This window comes from Ammodytes marinus (assembly GCF_949987685.1).
Source record: "Ammodytes marinus genome assembly, chromosome: 20".
Taxonomy (NCBI): Eukaryota; Metazoa; Chordata; class Actinopteri; order Uranoscopiformes; family Ammodytidae; genus Ammodytes; species Ammodytes marinus.
In genome coordinates, this window is record NC_137224.1 from 7,739,223 (window position 1) to 7,763,189 (window position 23,967).

The 23,967-nt window shown below is 41.1% G+C and overlaps 1 protein-coding gene across 1 annotated transcript; it reads left to right on the top strand.

The window, feature by feature from the left end:
* The first annotated feature begins 491 nt into the window (after positions 1 to 491).
* Positions 492 to 22,630, top strand: LOC307266816 (poly(ADP-ribose) glycohydrolase). The gene is made up of 17 exons (XM_080048924.1): positions 492 to 969; positions 1,068 to 1,156; positions 1,267 to 1,982; positions 2,365 to 2,487; positions 3,002 to 3,088; positions 3,334 to 3,408; positions 6,496 to 6,588; positions 7,560 to 7,714; positions 9,843 to 9,922; positions 10,012 to 10,072; positions 10,271 to 10,346; positions 11,797 to 11,944; positions 16,192 to 16,270; positions 16,758 to 16,866; positions 20,174 to 20,279; positions 21,331 to 21,459; positions 21,708 to 22,630. Exons 1-17 carry the CDS (start codon positions 854 to 856, stop codon positions 21,869 to 21,871), a joined length of 2,406 nt encoding a protein of 801 aa, XP_079905050.1. The 5' UTR covers positions 492 to 853; the 3' UTR covers positions 21,872 to 22,630.
* Positions 22,631 to 23,967: the final 1,337 nt, after the last annotated feature.

A 23,967-nucleotide genomic window follows, 5' to 3' on the forward strand; every position in this document is an offset into this window, starting at 1 on the left:
TCAGACACATTCAAAGGCCATTCAAAGTGCTTTACAGGGGCATGAAAAACATCAAGATTAAAATACATCAAGTATAGAATAGACATGAAAAACATCAAGATTAAAATACATCAAGTATAGAATAGACATTAGAAAAGCGAATGAAAAATATGAATAAAACATTTAAATATAATAAAAATTACAGGTTAAAAGGGAAACCGAAAAGTCTACAGATTTGATATAAGGAATAAGGAATAACAGGGGATATATTTAAAATATATTAGAACAAATACAAATAAGTTAATAAAAATTAACAATAATAATACAGGACAAAGACTTTATAAAAGAAAAAAAGAAAGGGGTCCACATAAAAAGAATTGACGTCTGAGATATCGCGTTATTTCAGAGTTCGTTACGTCACATTCACGCGGAAGTGTTTTGTTGTTGAAAAGCGGTACTGTTGAATTGTAGCAATGTTTACAAATTGTACACAGTTACATTGTGCGCTTTAACGTTAACCAAAGACCCCCCAAAAAGTTTTCAGAGTGTAAAGTGAAGCGATTTCCTAGCGTTCACTCCATATAACACCTGCTCAAGCTTGTGACGCTTTTGTAAGACAGGTTATTGTTCGATTGTTTTCAAAAAGTCAGTGTAGTCAGAGCTAGCTAGCATTTAGGCTACTTATTACGCTAATAGTTGTCTGACATTCGTTTGTAAACAGCTTATTAACCTATCATTGGACAGCAACTCACTTGTGACAACCTGAGGCATACGTCTGAATGGTATTAAAATACAAAAGTGAATTTTCCTGCATCAATAGGCTCTTAGCTAACGCGTATGTTACGCAGTGCCTTTTCCAAATAGATTGTCATGTATGGCTGCGTACCGTATTTTAAGGTTGGCTAGACTATTGCAGACATGTTTGCCCGAGAAACAAGTCTGGACAAAACTAGGTAACACTTCATTCGTAGTGTCCGCTCCAGTGCTTTTGTGAGTATACATTTATTTATCTTTTAATCATTAAACTGTCAAGACTCACCTGCGTCTCACAATAATATGGACTTTGCGTATTTGTTGTCTTTTTGTAGAATGACTGCGCTGACAGACTTTGAACCTTTAGCAAAGAGATTCAGGGTTGAAATAATTTCCCCAAGGTCTCCTTCATTCTCTCTCAAAGGTAATTTGGTTAGATGAAGTTTCTCTGGAGTATATTTCAAACAAGTAAACATGTTTCATTTTAGTATGTCACCACTTGTAAAACAGTTTGTTCTTTTTTTATTCTTACAGTCCCAGTTTTTTGTATTCAGAGCAAAGACAATGAGACAGTAGAACAAGAAAGGAGGCAAAACAACACAGTGACAAAGATGGATGCACGGCCGAAGACTGGCGTAAAGAGGAAAAGTTCCCATCAGAGAGAGCAGAATAACATCAGTCATAGCACTCTTGATCGGTGGTTGGTTAAGCCCTCCAAAAACCTTAGTACAGCTGAAGTGTGCCAAACCCAAGAGGATGTGGAAATGACCAGTGACGGAGACTTCCAAAGCACCTCAGCTCAGGACCCGGGCTGCCAAATTGCTGCAAAACCTGCTATCTCCGACTCGGATGAAGAAACCCAGCCTTTGACACCACAGGACCTCAATGAAGACAAGCCTGTGGTCTCTGAAGGGCGTGGGCTTATGCAGACACCGACCCACAATTATGGTGGATTAGAAAACCAAGAAATGGAGACATGCTCAGCAAGCTCGGAGGGATCTGCCAAACAAAATAAAAAAATAACAGAGTTCTTTTCCAATAGCCCATCACCTGGTTTACCTGTGAGACGGGGCAGGCCAGATATGTCTCCAGAGAAAGGAGATGCAGACGAGGGAACTAGCTCTGTTGATGGCGAGCCAGATGTCAAATGGCTAGGAACACCAATCAGTGAGCTAAAGAGAATGCCCGAATGTGGCGGACCGCCTCCTCCACTGAAGGATGTTCTTGGCCAGCACACTGTGATGATAAGGGTTTGAGAAATTCTTTAATTTTTATATGCAGAGCTTCAGGTGGTTAGATCATAGAAAACATACAGTCACGTAATTGGTAAACCCTATTGACTATGCAGGTTTCTGCAACGTTGCTGCTCTGTGTTTGTAAAAGTAGGAGATATTATGTTCGCTTGTTTTTTTCACAATTTTTATTAGTACACTACTAGACTACAAACTGTAGTGTAATCTTTACTGTTTAATGTTTGTGATTGCTCTGGTCAACATTTATTTATTACTTGCATCAAAAATGTGACATCACGTCCTCTATTTAACCTTATGATATTTATGCATTCAAATGTAAAGTCTTAACATACAACAACATGTACTGATGTAATTTGTTCTCATTCACTCCCTTTGACAGACAGATCTCCTTGAGAATGGTAAAGTTCCTGTTCCATATCCCAATAGGTTTAGGGACACCTGGGATGATGTGCATGTCAAGATGCCCTGTTCCAGCAGGAACCTGTTTCCTGTCGTAGATGAGGTAACATTTTGTAAGATTATAACAAAAGCAATTTTGTTATAAAGATATATAATTGGCACATTAAAACATGTGCTAGACAAACAGAATGTACACCAGTGGGTCAACATAGGACATGTCACTGTGCACATCACATTTTATGCCTGACTTAAGCAAGTTAGCAATGACGATGATACAATGAGCACTATGATATATATTTTAATAAGTGTTGCTTGAAAGCTTTGTTGAATAATTTCAGCTAAGACTACACTTTCTACCAGCAACAGCGCTTATGCATTCAGCCCTAGGTTTTATTTTTCAGAGCAGCTATTCACTTTGTGTCGCAAATTTGCATATACAAGTTTGAAACAAAATCAGGGCCAGGGATATTATGGGGTCGGGTGCTTCCTTACCTTAAATTAATCAAAGGAAATCTCTGCAAGAAACAGGCATGACAATCGAGCATTTTAATTTTTCCTTTATGACAAGCAAACTGAATTCACCCTTCAGAGACCTAACAAAGATTGTGTTTTCACAGGAGACTCGAGAACTGCAGAATAAGAGTCGGTGGGAGTTGATTCAGGAAACTTTAAACCAGACATTTACAACAGTTCATGACTTGAAGGCAAGTTTTACATCTGTGTAATGTTATTGACAAGATCTAATGTATTTCACTTCATAAAAATGGAGCAAAGTGCACTGTAGTGGTTGTTACTAGAGTTTGCCTTTAGATGGCGTCATGAGCCCAGAAACTGCAAAACACAACACTCTGAATTTGATATTTTTACAATTTGTTATTCATGTTTAAAAGGACCATCAATATTAATTTTGCTTCTCAATGTTATATAATTGTTGAATTTGTTGTTACAGAATGCAATATTGAAATACAGTGCCTCAAATGCCAAGAAATGGGACTTCACAGCGTTACACTTGTACTGCACAAAGGTAAACAATACAAACATATGTTATGATTGCTGATCTTTTTATGAATGGCATGGTATAAACAGTATTTAAGTATAGGTTAAAGATCTCTATAAGGCTGCATAAACGGAAATTGCTCACAACTATGCAGCTGTTTTTCTTGTCTTTGTTTCTCTTCTTCTTGAAAATCCAGTTATGAATTCATACAGTAGATTCAAACTAACAAGCTTGTGACGTTGAGGGATTAACAGTAAAACATTCTTATATTTAAAGTAAATACTTGGCTAAGTTTGGCAACAAAGTTTTAAAATGGGCTTTGTGAAAATGTTTGTGCTGCGTTTTCACGAGGCTTTCTCAAACCGCACGCGTGCGTGCGTGTGTGTGTGTGTGTGTGTGTGTGTGTGTGTGTGTGTGTGTGTGTGTCTGCATGTGTCTTGTATTTTTACAGCATTACATAAATAAAGTATTGCGACTTGCTCACAGTTAATAGAATGTGATTTATTTGTACACATTTTATATTTTACCGTCTGGACATTTAGCAGTTTGGACCTCCGGGTAGAAAGGTTTATTATAAAGGTGTTGTTTATGGGTTTATTTATTTATTTATCTTTGTTCCCCAGCTTCTTTACAAACATATGGTAAAACAGGCCTGCCTTAGTTGCATCATGATGTGCCAGAACACTGTTGTTCCATTGGTTGTCTTCTCCGGCCTGGTTTGGATGCCATCCATCATCTGTTGTCTTGATGCGCTCTGCGTCATCCTGTGTAGAGAATCAGGGAGAGCTTTGTCTGGCTCATGAAGGGGAATATTCCTTTTAAAGAGATGGGCCTTGGTATGGCATATGTGTTGGATATAAGAAATCCCGATCCTATAAAACTAGACAAATAATAGATTTTTTCTCTCGTATTCCGACTGCAAAGCGTCGGCTACATGTTTTTATGATATCTCACATCTCAGCAAAAAATACTATATGTAAGTAAGGCTTTATTCTTGAATGCCAATATGTCAAATGTGTTTCTCACTTTGCACAAGAACAGCAATGAGTTTCTCACAGGAGAATGTTGCAACCCTTCAGAGGCAAAGTGGGAGTCTAGAGGAATAATTTCATCTTTTGCCAAAAGGTCACATTAGGTAACTTGTCAGAAATGAAAATGGTTGACATTACATCCCAGAGAATGCTTTACCCTGGCCTTATACTGTGGAATCAATTGTGTGCTGTATGTATGTCATAAATCATGTTAGAATGGGAATTTTATTAGATCAAATCAGAAAATGTGGAGAGGTTTGACAATAGGCCAAGGTTCTTTGTATACAGGAATTGCAAAACTAGTACCACGTACCATCAAATATATTAAGATGAAGTGTTGGATTTAACTTGAGCTGCCACATAAGCTGTAACCATTAGGAGAAACATTTGATCACACACTCTTTAAGTGAAGATTATCTGGTGGTATCATTGATGATTGATTTCCAGTAAACACTTTGAAATCTGCTTATTTGACAAATCTATGGAAATGAACAAATGTCACAGCTGTGTTTCATGTTAGATACTTGCCGTTCCTGTGTCTTATGTCATTGTTGCCCACACAGAATACATCAGCTTTATTTATGCCCTCAATTATTGCAAAATTGACACGCATAGTCGTTCCTCTTAACAAAGACGTATTGCTCCTGTCCCTTACAGAATGAACAGTCTGACTGTGTGATGAATCAGTGTTTTAATAGTCAAATATATTGGAGGGGCAGTAGCAATGAGGCTTCATGCACAGTATCTGTAATAAATTGATAGAAAGTAGCTCATTGGGAATGTTCAACAGTCCTCCATTTTACACTTTGTTACTTTTCCCAAAGAGTTGCCGGATTGGAGACAGGAAGAAACTGTAGCAGAATGATTTTGAGTGTCAGAGGAAAAAGTAGATTTGAATGACGTGGAGTGACGGGCCAGGCACCCTCATTGAATATTCATCTCTCTACACGCACTCCTTATGAATAACTGAAAGGCTGTTGACGGACAGCATCGGTTTTTGGTTCATTTCTCTTTCTCCAGCCCAACCAGTGTTGTATTTACAGTTATGAGCGCGCAAGTGTTTTATTTTTACGTGGCCACACACGTCCACAGATTGCTTTATTGCTTTTACCTGTGGGAGGGGGCCCGGACAGGAGTGTGAGACGTTGTGTTAAATCTGTACGGGAGCTCTGGTTTTCTCACTGCCCACACCCACACATCTTGCTTGATTACTTTGTCAGTTTGGTGTGATGTACAGACCTGTATCAAGTCATACTGAGAGTTAGTCCAGTTGATTTGATGCACTGTCTTCCGCTGATTTAAAGGGCTCGGCTTAATACTACCTCAGCTATATCCACCGTCTCGGCCTGTCAACCGCCTTCATTTATTACGCCCATAGGAGCAGTTTATGATGTCAACCAGGTCATTACTTATGACAGTGTTTAGTCAGGCTTCCTTTGCCATAATATAAATGTTAAATCACCAGTCAAGGCTCCCTTGTCCTGAGAACGCACTGTCCTTTCTATTTCAAATGCTCGGTCATTTGCATCTCTTCCAGGAAACTGTTTAATCAGCTGGCATAGCTGTGCAACCTTGATGAAATTGCTCCGTGATTGATCATTCTGACATGTTGCAGCCAATATGGGTGTAAATACGGGTAGTATATATTGTCGAAGATACACCGATGCACTTAGGCTGTGTTGTAAAACCAAACCATCGATGGTTTGTATTTTACTTTAATATTTGGTTCTGGTGATATGATGAACAAACTGTCCAGCTGAAGCCAGTTGTAATTTAATAATGTGAAGCCATATTTTTCCACAATCCCTTATAAAAGACAACTATAAAGTTATGGTCAGCTATACAGGTTTTCATTTTTACTGTTTCCCTCTGCATGGACAGTATTGCAGTATTTGTCTTGGATGTTCTGTGTTGTGTATGTATCATATTTGTTTCTCTCTAAAACTGTAGATACAGCCTCAACATTTTGACATGGATCAGAGCTCTTTCGCAAACTAATCATCCCAAACGGCTAATACTGTCACAGCTTTGTCAAAGTGTGGCAAAACAACAAACGTCAAACAGATCTCTTTCTCTCTCCAAGGTCCTGGAGCCCGATGCTGCCGAACATCTGTTTGGCTCCCTGTTGCCAGACATGGTGCAATTAGCACTGAGAGCATCTGAGCTCTGTACCAAGGTAACAGCCATCACTAACCAGCAGACACTGACTCACCAGTCTGTGACATAGTATAGATCACTCTCAAAGGTCACAACATGCCAAATAATCTTGTGAAATGCCAGTAGAAATGGTGAGGTCAAGGCACGCGGCTATTGATGGTCATTTGGCCGATGTTTTATTGTCCTGTTGGTCATCTGGTTATTTGGAGTGTGGATGATGAAGAGCACTTAGGCTTAATGCAGCTGAAAATGTCTAATTAAAAAGATTTTTGGGGTATTCCTTTGGCCAAGCAGTCATTCATCTCAATTTAGTTTTACATCAATGCCTTACATGTATTTTCTAGTTTGATTGATTTAACACTAACAGTGAGTTTCACAAGTAAAACTATTACCCACGTAATGTGTGTAGTGATGGAGTGTGAAATACTCAATGTTGTTGGCCTTCAAAATAAAACATCCATCTACATAAGAGTTTATTTCTGTACCCTATCTTCATTTGGTGTAGAAAAGGATAGATTAAACCTGTAATAAAACTGAATGGGCTCTTTCATTGCTGATTACTACAACATAAAAAAAACAATTAAATAGCGTGCAAATTAAACTGAATGTGTTTAACAATATTGGAGAACTAATGAGGATGATTCATCGTTATCGCTCCCAAATTGGTCATCTTCAAACCTTATGGCAACGTGAATTTGTAGCCAGAAAGTCTCAAGCTCATGCATCAAGCTCTTACTATTGTCATCATGACACGATTACCTTTACGGATGCCCTGTTTATTTACAAACACGTACCTTTTTATATTAGGATTATGGATCTCTTCTGAGAAAAGGGTGGACGTTGATTGTAATCATGATGGCTGATTGAAGAAGCCCAGAGTGGGGCCAAATGAGTACATTTATGCAACATACTTCAATGTCTCGTTTGGCAAATTGTCCAAATAAATGATTTTGACCTTCCTCAGTCAATCCCCTTTTGTTCCTCCTCTAGCCGATACCCCTCCTCAAGGAAGGCACCAACCACTCCATCACCATGTCTCAGGAGCAGGTGGCCTGTCTGCTGGCCAACGCCTTCTTCTGCACCTTCCCCCGACGCAACTCCAGGAGGACCGAGTACTGCAACTATCCAGACATCAACTTCTTCAGGTAAATTGCAGACATTGCATGTTCCATATGTGATGTGTTTAAAGTTACGCAACCGGATGAGGTCATGACAACTATCTTCATTTCCATGAGGGGGCACTACTGTATATGCTTTCCTCACTTAATGGGGTAAGAATGATTGACCTTGTAAAGTATATAGATTTAATTACACTTGGACATCTTATAAAGAGAGTACATTGATCAAAGGAAGTGATAAGTTTGACTTGTTTTTTTAGAATCACACTTTGTACACATAGGTCACTGTTCATTGAAGCATTCGTAAAAGCCACATAGCTTTACTTTGTGTGATTATATTTTTTTAAAGCACAGGGCCAGAACTATACAGTACAATACTATTTTCTGGCCGGTTATCAGTTTGAACAACATATTAAATACCAATATCACAGAAAAAAAAGGTAGGTTGTTCCCCATAGCCCCCTTTTTCCCCCTGCAAGCTTTCACTGTGGAGATGGTCGGGGTGGTGCAATGCAAAATCAGACTGCAGATCACTGGCCGGTCATGTCCGCCCCATCTCTGTTGGCATCGCAGTGTAATTACCTAAATGGAAGAGGGAATCAGATTAACATTGACTCAGATGGCTGCTTCTGACAATGGAGAAGGCCATTGGCTGTTTGGCAGAAGGCTGTAACCGAGTTCCTTCGCATCAGTATTCCATTGACATAAAGCTTTTGCCGTAATTTGAAAGGGTAGCTAGCCAGTGTCATCTTTTTTTAGCCTGCTACTAAACATTGTCCAGAATCACCAATTTGGTGCGAGAGATATTAAATGCTTTGAAATGTATGTTGTTGTTGTTGTTGTTTTTTAAGCATGTGTGTTGCATCCAAACTCCTTTTTTCCCTGCATTTTTGTTTCACAGGGACAAGTAGAAGAAATAATAGCAAAGCTTTTTATTTTGAAGATTTCCTTTCATCTCAATGCAGACGTCTTTCTATTTGTATTCAGATAGAACAGACTATTGACACATCTTTTTATCTTTATTTTTTATTTATTTTTAATGATTGACAGTTTGTGCTGTCGTTCAAGCATTCTTCAGCAAACTGTATTTAAGACTTATCATTAAGTGCATTCAAAGTTGCCATGCCGTTCCCCCCCCCCTTTTTTTAAGTATATTTTCTTGTACCCAGCTGTTATATACACTGTAGTCACTTAGACCCTTTTTCATCCGTTGCTTTATAGCTTTCCACACATCTGTGGGGGGTATATTGATGTTATATAATAGTGTATTAATTCTCTATTCCCTAAAGACCGCATTGCGATTGGTTACTAAAAGCCTGCTTTCACTAGTCGCTAGCCAAAGACATTTCCCCTGAGGACTACACTGTGTACAGTTGTTCTTAGAGGCCACACTGACAAAAAACAAATAGAAGTGAATGCAGGATTGGACTTTGATGAATTACTTTCCCAGCCCCTGAAGGGCTATCAGTACATCAAGGTTTTGTCGTTATTCCATTTCACTCGCATTACATTTCCTTTTCTTCATAGTGGCGTGTGAGGTATAGGCTGTGGGGTCCTTGTTGTTGAGTTTGCTCGGTGGGCTTAAGGCTGAAAATGCATTCAAACCTGCCCATTGCACCTCGCTACAAGCAGCTTTGTGTGTGTCCACATGTGTAGGTGTGTGTGTATGTGTGTGATTGACCTTTCGCCTCCCTAGCACTCTGTCGCTTGCTTAAAAGTGACACAGGTCTTCTTAATGTATCCCCGAGGAGGGAGCCCTGTTTCCCTCTCTGTTCCTTCTTTGTGCGAGTGCTGTGATGTGGCACATGAGTGTGACTGATGGAAAGCCTGGGGCAACTCCATTGTCGTAACAACGAAGGAGCTCCTACATAATCGGCTACGTCCTGAAAGGGAAGCTGAGTGAGAGATGGACTAATGCTTATCAAAAGTTAAAGCTTGACTGAACTCACATGGCCGAAATGAAAGGCTCCTATCTACATGGAACATAATCATTTTTCCCGGCCTTTTCCTGTACTTCTCTTATCCTTGGCTAACTGAAATAGTTGGTGGTTGGCGGTGGTTGGATGCAATGTTTTAAATAATTGCTACATTTTCTACAGAGGAACATACAGTGTTGTAATTTGTTGTTACACTCATAATCTCTTCTTGACTTCAGGCTGTTCGAGGGCTCCTCTTCGAGGAAGATCGAGAAGCTGAAAACCCTGATGTGCTATTTCAAAAGCTTCACTGAGCAAAGTTAGGGTTCAAATTTTATTTTTTCCATGTTTTTATGCATAGTAAGTTAACTTTAAATAAAAACATTTTTTCTCCTTCTTGTTTTTCAGAGCCTACTGGCCTTGTGACATTCACACGAAAAAGCTTGGATAAACCTCCGAATTGGAAAAGGTTTAGTATATTAACACTGCACTCAAAGTAAAATACTATTGTCTCTAGTTTTGGTAGTAATTGTAGTTGTTTTTTCCAAAAACCCTGTAGTCTGCCTGCTCAATACAGCACAAGCTTAGAAGCACGCAAAGATCCATTGCCTCTACTATAGTCAGCAATATAAAGTAACTGGAAAACAATTCATTCTCTGCGTTTCAGCTCAGAGACTCTGCTCACAAAGCTCCATATTACTTGTGAAGGGACCATTGAAGATGATGGTCGTGGAATGCTTCAGGTAAAACACTGAGGAGGAGAAGTATACCAGTAGTGTTCATTTCTTCTTTCTTTATTCTCTTTGTTTTAATTACTTTGGTTCGTTTGTTTCTGATGTTTTCTGATGTTTTTATTCTTGTTCTTATATTGTCGTATTTTGTATCTCTACTGAGGCAGTTTTTATTTATATGCTGGAAAGCTCTTTGGGTCACCTACTGGTGTTTTTAAATGTGCTACATAAATAAAGTGACATTGTGATTTAGAGGGACTTCACCTTGCCTTTCTTTTTGCTTTTAGGAGCTATTAGTTTGAGAGTTACTCCACCATGTGCTTGGTTCCCCTCCTCTTTTGAGTGACTGACTTGTAGTCAGTCACTCAGCCTCCACATTCTGGAGTCTTCCATCCAGAATGCTTACTGCTGCTGAAAAGGCCTTTTTGAGGGAGCCCGTGGCACGTCACTGGGAGTGTGTGCTGGGACCGGGGTCGAGGCCTCTGAGCCTCCTCTGCTCTCTGTGTCGGCCACGTTTCCCGCACACTTGTCAGGACGGCCCGCTTTGCCTTTTCACCTTTTTGTTTGCCTCCAGTTGCCTCAAGCTTGACAGTTGATGGGCACACATGACCAGCTCCTCCGGGGCACGCCGCAGCCCCTGGATTGATGGATGCTCTGCTGGGGGTGGGGGTTGGGTGCCTGACAACCTGTCAAAGCAAGACTTCGGAGGCTGGGCTCGCTGTCCCAGAGTTGAGTGACCAGTTTTGGGGAGAGATCTGCTGCTCAGCCCCTTTTGCAGCTTCTTGACTGGGGTTGTGATGGGGGGGGGGGGGGTTGATCTGGGCTGTCTGCAGGCCAATGAGCAACAACTGCCACTCTTGAAATTGTATTATATGTTCCACTTGGCTGCTTTATGAATAACACAATCAGTTGTCAAGTCTGTGTCTTAGCTGAAACGAAGAGATGGATATTTTTCTTTTTAATCATAAACAGACCAAAATAAACAACTAAATCAGTGTCACACATAGAAGAACACAAGCAGCCAAAGATATTACCAACATCAGTCGATTTAGAAGCCTGTTATGACTGGAGGGAGATTTTTACTTTGGACTGTAGGACTACTCTCTTGTTTTGATATGTGCCAGTGGCAGCAGTGTGCGTAAGTGCTGCTCCTCGGGAGAGCTCATTTTTGGCACGGGGGACAGATGTCAAAGCAAATGCGAGCACCTCGAGCCACCTTCCCAATCAGCTTCACAGGGAATCTGTCACAAATAAAAGAAACGGGGCCGAGACCCTTTCGTGAGGCGTTTTTACTGCTCTTGTCAAAGTTTTGAGAAATGTCCATGTTCAATTACGTCCATCTGGATAATGTTTGCGGTTTTGTTTTCTAAGAGTATGTGCATGTGTATGAGACATTCAGTAGAGTCTGCAAAGCCGTGGATGTTTCATAGCTTTTTTCTTCATGATCTGTTTTGATTTGCAGGTGGACTTTGCCAATCGATTTGTGGGAGGCGGAGTCACCAGTTCCGGCCTCGTTCAAGAGGAAATCCGTTTTCTGATCAACCCCGAGCTTATCGTTTCCCGCCTCTTCACCGAAGCCCTGGATCACAATGAATGTCTGATCATCACAGGTCAGTGGTCGAAAAACTCGCCCACACCCTGTTTTAACAAAGATTTCCACCCAATGAGCCCTACTTACACAGTTATTCATGTGTTCATCCGTAGTTCCAGATCAGATCAATAAAGCCCCATGTTCACTGTTGTCATGCTTGACCTATAATTTGACACCGGACACATAATGGATGTGTTCTAGTCACACGCAGCATGTAGTACACACGCTGCACACCTTCAATTTACCCCATCCTGGCTCAGCAAGAGGCTAAAGGATGTCTCTGTCACATGTTTCCTCTTGATTGGCGGCAAAAAGGACAGTCGCCTCAGTAGGGAGTTGGAGATTGGGCTGTCCTGATTGCACTGTTGAGTAATCCCCAACGACTGACTGTACTTCAGTATCGAATGGTTGCAACAAACAAGGTTGGGACAGGCCAGTAGACCCAGCAGGGGGCTGATGGCTCTGTCTGTGTTTTTTTTTTGCTGTCTTAACAGTGTTTGTCTAGAATTTTATAGATGCTTGATTGCATTTCATGAAAAGGAGCCATGTTTGGATACATGAATGTCATGAATTAAATATTAAATAACATGAATTACATAGATGCGTGCAAGAGCAAATTGATTTATGCATTTAAGCCCAAGCTTCTTTCACAGTAAAGTGAAAACATCAAACTATTGATTTGGTACTATATAAACAGGTCATATAGTCCTAAAGCAGCTATCTTACCACAACCAGGGGCCTCATTTATAAACGTGGCGTACGCCCAGAAGAGGGCGCACGCCAATTTCTAAGCAAATATTGGGATTTATAAAAACCAAACTTGACGGGAAGATGTGCGGTCCTCCACGCAAACTCTGACCCATGCGTATGCACAGAAAGTGGAGAAAGGAGAAACGGCGACTCCGTCGGCACATGTGTGAAGTGCGAGAACGAATGTGTTTGTGTAAAATTAATCCAGATAGGCCTATTATAAGCCATGTAGGTCTATCATATATTGAGAGTTCCTTTGCAAAACGGATGAAGCCATTCTTACAACTAATACAAAAATGCCTCCACGGATTTTTCCATGGAGTGATACCAACAAAAACAAAACGAATTAGGATCTTACATAGCCTACAAACGGAGATATATGAGTACAAATAAAAACAAAGCAACGTTCGAATAAGCTCTGCAGTTATTAAAGAATAACCTATCTGCATGTTGTGGAATTAATTCTGATAATATTGAGGTGGAATACAGCCTATTACTTTTACATTGACGCTGTTCTCGATGCCTCAGTCAGGCAGACAGGAGTGCACCTTTTCATACACTAATGATAAGCCTACTGTACATCACATAGGCTACTGTGACTTTTTTTCACGGCTTTTAGTCCGTTTTATCTATGTGTTTTTCTTTGTGTTTAAGCACTTCGCAATTGTGTTTTGAAAGGGACTGTGAAGTTTATTATTAACCCTCCGTCACCCGTCACTGTCCCGGGATGAATTCTCCAAATCTGTATCTCATGGGGGGTCTCAGTGCCCCCCGCTCGTGGCACAAACCCTGTTGTGTGAGGATATGCACTTGTTTGCGTCCACTTTTATGTCGGATCACTTCTTTTTATTTCGGCCACAGTGTTCACAGAGATCGCCACAGGCTGCACTCTGACGCCTTTATGCTCACACTGCCACCAAACTATATTTTCCCTGTTCGCCACTTCTCCAACGGGTACTTCGGCGTGACCGCAGTGATCCACACCGTGTGGAGTCTATTTTTCCATTTCCCTTTCAGTCGGCGATTGCCACTACCGCCTTCATGCACTCAGTAAATGATATTAATTTGGGCGTGTCGATGACTATGTATGGGTAAATATGGGCGGTACGTGAAGCCTGCAAAGGCTGCGCCACATTTAGAGTTGATTGTGATTTATAAAGGGAAACAGGCTCACTGCGCACTCAGATGTGAGTGCGCACTGTTTTATAAATCCGAATATTTTTGTTCGCACGTACATCCTACATTTCTTCCGTACGCCAGCTTCCACGTGAATCCCACGCACAGCTTTATAAATGAGGCCCCAGGACTCCAAATGAATGCTATTGTTGCTGTGTATTTTCCTGGATGTGTAAGTAAGTACTAATACTTTTGCGTTATAACCACAAACCCATCACATAGATGAACTGCCATAGCTTTACACCATAGATAGAGTTACACAACAAGTGGGATAACAACAGGAAGTGAGGTAACAGCCACCGCCCCCACTCTGATCAACAGTCATACCACTGCATCATCTGCGCCATCTCTGTTTGGCCGAGTCACCTTCAGAATTCTTTTCCTGCCATCTATCCCCCTGCTTCCACTTACACCACTTAACGTTATTACTTGGGAGCAGAATTAATTATAGCTGGAAGACCTTCCCAAGACTTGCTCCACTAATGGACTCTTCCATTCCATCATCTTTATTAAACCCTGCCTGTATCTCTTGTCCCCCCCCCCCCTCCCTGTTGTAAAAGTGCAAGCTTTAGCTGCATCGTGGCCATGTTGTAAATCACATTCTCCAGTGATACGTTTTGGCATACAGTAAGGGAGGCTAATGGATCTTACCTCTGCACTGAAATTTGCAAAAGTGCCCGGGCTTAATTGAATTCTCCTTGATTGCTAGATATCTGGCTGCCATCGGGGGTCAGTCAAAAGTACAAACAGTATCAAGGAAAAGTCATATGATTCATCGATAGCAGTGCTGACCAATGCGAGCGTGACGTAAGAAGGTGTTCTAGGGGACTTTTTTTTAGACTCACCAAAATCTTGCTTTGCTATTTATGGATCATTTTGTACGTTTACATTTTAAGAGAAACCAGTTGCCTTGCCAATTAACTTTATAATCTCTCTTCTTTTTTTATTTAATTTTTTGTATTTTACATATGATGTCCACATTTGCTTTGACATGGCAATGAGATGCTTCCTTGACCTTTTACAGTCTCGGATCCACCACAAATATGAGACACATTATTCTGATGTATTTACACATGAATGGAACAACCTTCAGGAACATTGTTCAATTTTACGCAACTAATTCCTTATTTAGAAATAATTTCTTACGACCAGACACATCTTTTCCTGGCCAAGATTGATCTGCCTCCTTCCTACTACAAATCGTTTTTGAATGACAAATGGTGTGCGCAAAGAATCTAAATCATAATTCATATTGTTTGTGAAGGTTGTTCCTTTCAAACGCAAATATAGTCGATCATAGAGCTTGATATTTTTGGAGGAAGAGTGAAGGTCAGGTGTATTCATAGTTAACACAAGGCGATCTTGTTTGCCCCTCGACTGTCTTAGTCAAACTTTAAAGTCCATTTGTTTAAATGGTTGTTTTACTTGTGAACTAAATTAGGTTCTTTAGTGTATTTTATTACTCTGTGATGTTGCTTATTGCTTTAAAAAAATAAATAAAGGAAGGCTGATTATAATTGAAATGTCTGTCAAGTGGAGTGCACTCTGGAGGCTCCCTACCCCCCACCATGTGCAACCCCTAATACCTGCTGACCAAGGCCCCACTACTAATCACTTAGTTTATTCACTTTCCAGCGTGAAGCATCTCAGCGAGTGCTCTCGACAGCCAGGTACTAATGAGCGCTAATAAGTGGGAAGTTAATTTGAGGCCTCATTTGTTTGACTGTGCTGTTGCCTCCCCACCCTCCAATTCCCCTTTACAGGGTGGCGTGGGTTTCCCTGTGGGCTGGCCGTCAGTCGCTGCTTTCTCGCGTTGTTATGGGAGGAGGGTGGGGGTAATAACATGACCTTCCTCCTGTCAGGAGACAGCTGCTCCTGTTTCAACCGATCACATAAGGCAGAGTTACTACAGACACACTCCCGGAAACCTGTTGTGATTGCGCTAAATTCTGTCTTTGTTTTTACTGCTTATGTCTTATTTGATTCTATAAATTAATATTTAAATTATTTGTATTAATAGCCTCACGTTGGTATGACAATAAAGTATATACAGCAATCATATCAGTCTATACATCTTTGTTGAATAATGAACATTCTGATTTCAGCTACGTGGGAATTATTGCACTAGAACTTAAACCCTTTTGTCATTTACCTTAAACCATTAGCATCAAATGTGGCTAAAGTGAATTTACCTGTTAGCACGTGGTAATTATATCTGCCTTTCAGCGTTACCACCTAAATACAGCTGGAATTAATCTGTAATTCTGACTATGTGTTAAAATCACAATTCATCTGTTTTTCAGTGGAGTGTGACTAATGTCCCCGTTTTTGTATTACCAGGTACAGAGCAGTACAGTGAATACACAGGCTACTCTCAGACGTACCAATGGGATGGCAGCCACCAGGACAAAACTCCAAGGTATTTGTTGCGGCTAAATGCTTTAAAGACTTGATAAAAAAAAATAAGTATATGCCATGATTACCCCCTTTTTTACAACTTTTTGTAGTTGCAATAGCTTATTAAAGGTCAATGTTGGTCCGTCCACCACCTTGGTCCGGACTGAAATATCTCAACAACTATTGGATTTACTTTCAATAAAAATTTGCTTCCACACAGTCATGTTCCCTAGAGGACAAACCCTACTTACATAGCGCAACCATGAGGTTGATCACTTTGGTGACCATGTCATCTTTAACTCCATCATTTAAAATTCAGATGTGTCTTCTGATGTTTTAAGCGGGGATAAAAGGCCACAAAGCATTCTTTCTATCACGTTTCAATGACTTATTTTTCGTGCACCTTCCTATTTCTGATGTGAATGTACCTATAAGACATTGCTGCCCCATTTACTTAAGCCCAATTGTTGTTTAGTTGTACTATACAAAATATCTTTGATTTATTGCAGAGATGACTGGCAGAGAAGATGCACAGAGATTGTGGCCATCGATGCTCTGCAGTTCAAGAACTTTCTTGAACAGTTTCATCCGAAAAAAGTCAACCGAGAACTTAACAAGGTAATCTTTCAAATTAGTTTCTGTATATCTGCGTAAACCACTACAGCTTCCTTTTGAGTTTTTTGTGCTTCTTTCTCTTGTCTTTCTGTAAAGTTTTTTCGCTCTGCATTTCTCAAAACATGAGTGCTGGGTGGTACCTGTTTAGATGAGAACGAAAAACAAAACATTATATCAGCTCAAAAACAGGTATTAGTAACTGTATGGGAAGTGCTGCTCCAAGCACAGTTTTTGGTTGTTGTTGTAGACAAATGAACAGTTTGTATAATTTATGGCAGAAGAAGGACAGGGGCAGTCTGCCACTTCTATTTGATGTTGTGCTTTGATCTATCATAATCATGTCTCTTCAGTGTATGGCTGCAGTTTTAACTGTATTTGCCATTTCACCTAATTTTTGGTTTGCACACATTAAATGACCAATGTCAATCCCTTTGGGTGATAATCTGAATCACAAGTGTCAGCTGAGAAGAAATTGACTAATGTGTATGGTAGATATTTGAATTATAGATAAATGTCGTAAACTGATGGATTGTTGTATTTGTAGAGAATTAGTTTAATCTTATTCATTGCATTGTCCATTAGGTCTGGGAATACATTTCAATAAATGAACATAATTGACCTCAGGGCGATTATTGAGGATTATTAAATTTACACGCATATTTATCAATTGGAATCCTCGCATGCGTGCAGTCTTCCCAGTTGAGATGTCCAACCATAATAGAGAATCAAGATGTTGATGTTGTCAAGTCGCCCATCAAAAAAGCATGGAGGACTTTGACAGCTCTGACAAGGGTGTGAGGAATGTACCAACACGAAGATCAATCCTATTTCGAATATTGGTCTGCTAACTGTCACATCTGCCCTTTCACAGGAGGAATTTATGAGTGGACAGAAGGAGAATGGACACTCACAATTCATTTTCATTATTCACTTTATTTGCAGTGGGGAAAATTTATGTCCTGGCGCCCTTAAGATATTCCATTAACATCTCCTACTTGTAGAAGTTATTCTTCATGTGACATTCAATGTTGTCAGGTCACATGCTCTTGTTCACGCGAATAGGTTTAGTCCGCTGTGTGCAATAATTACTAATATGTTAAACCCACGCAATCTCACACCAATTACATTTCAGTTGAGGGAACAGGTGTGACTTGAAACACTGTTAAAAATGTATGTTCAGCCAGGCCAGCAGAACTCAATGTGCTGATGAATGGATGGATGTGTCAAGCACGGGTCTGCAGGCAAATTCATATACTTTGTTGCTTTCTTTATTCCAATTTTATGTTCGATAGCATGAAGTCGTTTTTATGGCCTGGTCCTAATCAAGCATACCAGTGATCTGGAACATTTTGGTGACACCAAATCCTGAGGCTGATTCTGCCTTTATGTATCGAATGAATAATAATAATAATAATACATTTTATTTATATAGCGCTTTTCTCTCACTCAGAGCGCTTTACAAAAACAAAACAATAAACAAACAAAAAGAACATGTAGAGTTGGGTTGGTGGGTGAACTAGGGGTAGGCAGAGGAGAAGAGATGGGTCTTGACTGGTTTGGACTGGAAGATGGTGAGGGACTCAGAGTCACGGATATGTTGGGGCAGGCTGTTCCAGAGCCTGGGAGCTGCCCTGGAGAAAGCTCTGTCACCAAAGCTGCAGAGTTTAGATATGTGGGTGGAGAGGAGACTGGCTGAGGAGGATCTGAGCGCCCGAGGGGGTTGATAGGGGGAGAGAAGGTCAGTGAGATATGGGGGGGCCAGATGGTGGAGGGCTTTGTAGGTGAGGACCAGGAGTTTGTAATCGATCCGGAATGAAATGGGGAGCCAGTGGAGCTTTTTGAGGACTGGGGTGATGTGGTTCCACGAGTTGGTGTGAGTGAGGAGACGGGCAGCTGCATTCTGGACACGTTGGAGTCTGTTGATGGAGGTGGTGCTGATGCCGGCGAGGAGTGAATTACAATAGTCAAGGCGGGAGGAGATGAAGGCATGGATGAGTCTTTCAGCAGCGTGGGGTGTGAGGGAGGATCTAATCTTTGCAATATTACGGAGGTGATAGAAGGAGGTTTTGACGGTGTGACGGATGTGGGGTTCAAGGGAGAGGGTGGGATCAAAAATTACGCCAAGATTGCGGCCCTGGGGGAGGGGGGGGGACCGTGGTGCCATCAATAGTGAGTGTGGGGGGGGGGGGGGGGGTTGTAAGTTTGCTGAGGGTGGATTTGGAGCAAATTAGGAGGAGTTCAGTTGTGTTGCTATTGAGTGGGGTGGGGGTCAAGGGAGCAGGTAGTAGGTTTGGAGGAGCTCATAAGCTTGGAGAGTGCAAGAGGGGTAACCAGGTTGAAGTGGGAGAGACGGCAGTGGGGAGGAGGGGTTGGGAGGTCCAGCGAAATGGGTATGGGAGGGGCCATTGAATGTGCAGGGGGTTCATGTACAGGGAAAAGTGAATGGTTGATGGTGGCGATTTTGTCAGCGAAAAACTGGAAGAATGAGTTGCAGAGATCTGGGGTGGAGGTGGAGAGGGTGCTGGTCCGGGGTTTGAGGAGGTTGCTCACTGGAAAACAGGGTTCTGGGGTTTTGGCAGGGGTCAGAGAAGATGGCGGAGAGGTAGGCAGACTTGGCAGCGGTGAGGGCGTCTTTGTAGGCAGTGAGGTGGAGTTTGTAGGCTTGGTGGTGGACTGTGAGTGAGGTTTTTTTGGAGAGTCGTTTGAGTTGGCGGCCAGTCTGTGTGGTTTCACATGTTGGTAGTTCATCAACATGTATGATAGACGTTTTTTTACCTGGATCAATCTTTGGCACAACAATCAATTAAGTTCACAGCAAGAAAATTTACTTTTACATTACAACATCACCATGAGGTCCTCTCTTTCATGGCCAAGGGGAAATGAGAGGGGCTTGAAAACATATATCTCACTTGACCAAAAATTTGTTCCATTGTCTAGATACAGGGGGTGTCTCACATTACCCGATGGCTCACATTGCCCCGTTCTCCCCTACATTATATTCATGTGTATGTGTATTTGTACCACTTTAAAGGTGGAGTCAGCAATTCTGGAGAATGCTTGTTGTCAAAATCACTTTTTGTCAATTTATTGAATGACATTCGCTACATGTCCTTACTGTTTGTGTGTGCTGAAAAAAAGAGTGTTTGTTAATAAACAGCTTAGGTACTGTAAATTGGTATGTACAAATAAGGTATGTAAACAAAGGGGCCCACTGTAGCTAGCATCATTCATCATGTTTACAGAGTCTAAGCTGTGTTTTGCTATCTGTTAACATTATTTTGCTTCTTCTCCTATGCCTGTCTTCATTTAGGCCTACTGTGGTTTTTCCCGCCCTGAGGATCAAAAGCAAAACCTTGCGGCACTGGCTACCGGGAACTGGGGCTGTGGGGTGTTTGGGGGCGATGCACGCCTGAAAGGTAAGCACTGATGTAAAATTTCCGTCAGTAGATCTTGTGAAGAAAATTGCACTCTGCAGTCTAAGTGGACTCCCTTCAGTGGATACAACGGAGTAAATCTCACATTGAAAGGCTCCAGCGGATCAGTGTGGGCATTCCATTTGTCTTGCGGGGAGCACGTTCATTTAGTTAAGGTCTATTCGTCGCCTTCCTTCTATTGATCAACTGACAAAGTTAATATGTTTCATTAATAGTGAGATGGATCGCCTGCTCTTGAGTCCATCAATCCATTACAGCTTTCTGTCTGAGCCTTGTATCACTGTCACTGAGCAGGGAGCTTCAGGAGACTTTATGCTAACCGTTCATAGAAGCAGCTCGGTTTTCTCACTATCTGCCTGCCTTAGAACCGCTGTGCTTATAAACCATACATACATACATGATTAGCTGTTAATTAGCGTTAGGCAAAGGTAAAGCCCTTCCATAGGCACAATCACCTACTGCCTGCCTAATGACATGCCTCCCGAGAGGAGCTTTGTAATTCAGACACTGCTTTCCTCCTGTGTTTACCTTCTGTGGCCTCGCGCAGACACATATATTTTTTTAATTGTCCGATCATTGTTGAAACGGAGCCTGGGAGAAAAAACTGCTGAGGTGTAGACATATTCAGCTTAGCCGTCTTTTAGGGAAATATGTTGATTCAGTTATTCCTCGTTAACTTTCCACTGTCCCAACCTTTGTTAATCAGCAGACATATTTCCACTCTCTTAAAATATTCATATGCCTGGTCTCTCTGTGTTGTAACGAATGCACAGTTCTCAGTGGGGGCTATTCCCCCATTACTAACCTTTGACAGTAGATGCTAGAGAGGTTGTTGCCACACCCTTTCAATGGTAACATCAGCTACTCTGTTTATTTAAACTTTTTTGTATATTGTTTACAATAAGAAGACGGTATATGAAAAATAAATAAAAAATGTAATTAAATTAAAATAAAATAAATTGTTATTTCAGTATTGAAACAGATTGTGTTCCACTCCCAATGTTGAGTTTAACACCGGCATTTCCTCTTGCAGCTCTTCTCCAGATGCTGGCATCTGCTGAGGCGGGACGAGATGTGGCTTACTTCACCTTTGGTGACAGCCAGCTCATGACAGATGTCCACGACGTGCACTCTTTCCTCACTCAGAGGAAGATCAGTGTCGGTGAGGCCTGCTTCTTGTTTATATGCAACTGGGTTTATAATGTATTATTTATTTTTTGCACTTTTTGTGATTGCTCTGCCAAGGATATGACACATGAAATAATAAGTTGAATAATTATGTTTTGGAATAATATTGCCTCTTGGGTTTTTCACTGTAAACGATGTGAGCTCAGGAAAAACAATGATGCGATGCGATATGAATAGACAGTCCTAGACAGCATAGAGAATATGCTTTTGTCTCCATCACAGGGGAGGTGTACGATCTGGTGGAGCAGTACTACAGCTCTGAGTGCGAGAGCTGCCTCGGCCGGCGCCCCGATGTTAGCCTCTACTCCTTCATCTACCAGCAGGTCAGCTCCTCCCCGGCGCCACACGCCTCCGACAGACAACCCGTCCCTGCAGACGGCCGTTAGGGTCAGGCAACTGATGACTCACTGTTGCATATCGTCGGGGGAAAAAAACAATATACTTAAACGAATCACAACATTCTCAGCCTGCCTTTTTGCTTTCTTAATATTTGTCCTCCTCAACAAACTTTTTAATCAACACCGGCGAATATTCCAAATCTGGTCTACTCTCCACCACTGCCAGTGGAACATGAAAATCTAGCACTACAGATCCTTTTCAAAAACGGCTGAACAGCAGAAGGTGATTAGTTATGACCCTGTCTTGCACCGCAGTCCAAGCTCTGTTCATTTCGCCGCTGCTGGTAATATGCCAATGGATTGAGCTTCAATACGACGCAATCGTGATTTTTAATGGTGAAGCAAAGGTTGCCATCCATCTTCCGAGTTTGTCATGTTGCCTTTTTTTACACCCACACATATCCAGCCTAATTGAATTGGCTGTCAGGAATCAAGTTAAAGGAAAAGAATAACAAGAAGGGGCTTTGGAGAGCTTGGAGCGGTCTCCGGAAAGCGGTTTGATTCAAAGAGCAGCCTGGCTCTTTTGGAAGTAATCACCTACCATCTGCATTTACAGCAAAATTTCTAGTTCCAGTCACGGGGACGTGATTACGGTTCTTGGGTTCTTCGTTATTAAGTATGTGATGTGCACTTCACAGAGCCCAGTTGCACTTATACTATTGATTTGATTGCTTTTTTTTCTGTATTTTACAACTGATATCAGTGTAAATATGTTATTTAACTATTGAATTAAAAGTGGGGTTTTTCTTACAGATTCTGTTTTTTAAACCGCCTGAATAAAATCTCTTTCAAGTCAATAATACTCTGTCTTATTGTGAAGCACTATTTCAATGAAGCCGCAAAAGGTCAGTAAGAAATTCATCTCGGTAACAATTTGAATGAGAGCTTCTTGTGGCATGAGCAAAAATTAGTTTTTATACAGCCTTGCCACTTATCTTTTCCCCTGCTATTGCTTCACCCTTTCACTCAGAGTTTAATAAGGTCATACCTTTTATATAAACTGTACATGACACCTCATTAAGTAAAGAGTAGATCATGGAACATCCATTTATAGGCCAGAGTCAGTCAGTCAGTCAGGCAGGGACTCTGTGTGATTTCTCTGTTGGATGAAACACTGGTTTCATATGCAACAAAGGGGAACTTCTTCTGGCACTTACTTTGTTTTAAGCAACATGCATATTTTGTGGTATTTGTAGATATGTAAAAATATTTTCGTAGAATTTGACATATAAACACCTGTCACAATAGGTTCCCAATATTAAAGTGTATGTGTACTAACTTTAGCCTCTTACGGTTCATTGATTATACACACAATCACACATACACGTATATTTCAGTGATACATGACGTACCTTTTTGTCATTGTGTGAGTTTCTAGTTACATGCTGCTTTATGAGCTTGTATTTGCCAATGTACTGCTTACCTAGGCAGCAGGAGTTTATTGACTGCATATTTTTAGTTGAATGTTTAATAAGTGTGTGCACAGTAGTGAGTGAATGGAATGCTTGGTGCTGTCTGCCCTCATGGAATCAGGACCTACAGTAGGGGGTGTCTCTTTGTAGCATACTGAGTTCAGAAAAAGCCTTTGGTGGCGTCTCACCATCCTACCGGATTGATCCCTCTGCAGTGGTGCCCCATATGTGCCTTTCGACCTTTTGGATGCCATCTGTCACAAAGTCACGAACAGTGTATAGTCTTTTAAACATGATCACACTTTGACATACGGGACATGAGAGTTTGGGATGGAGAAGTAAGGTAATTAAGGCAGCTTGCATATAACACTTGGAGATAGCTGCATACAAAGGAATGCAATTATTGGTTATTGATTGATGAATTTGCCACATTTTTAGCTTTGAAGATGTCCTTCTCTAAGTATTCTGTTTTCCTTAAATAACATTAACTTACCCATGCCATGCTGATTAATTATATCGTTAAGATATGATCAAAATCTCTGTTACTTTTTACAGAGTGACTTGTTTTGTTTCCAGCCACGCTCATGACACGAAAGGGTTGGTCCATACTGAAATGCCCCGAAAAGCTATTTGATGGGTTGCCATGAAATCCATCAAATTGCTTCCTTTTCT

Excerpts from the sequence above, each read along its gene's own strand:
- LOC307266816 (XM_080048924.1), top strand. The coding sequence starts at position 854 with ATGGCTGCGTACCGTATTTTAAGGTTGGCTAGACTATTGCAGACATGT. Across the intron at positions 1,983-2,364 it reads AGCACACTGTGATGATAAGG|ACAGATCTCCTTGAGAATGG; the intron begins GTTTGAGAAATT and ends TCCCTTTGACAG. Across the intron at positions 9,923-10,011 it reads CAAAAGCTTCACTGAGCAAA|AGCCTACTGGCCTTGTGACA; the intron begins GTTAGGGTTCAA and ends CTTGTTTTTCAG.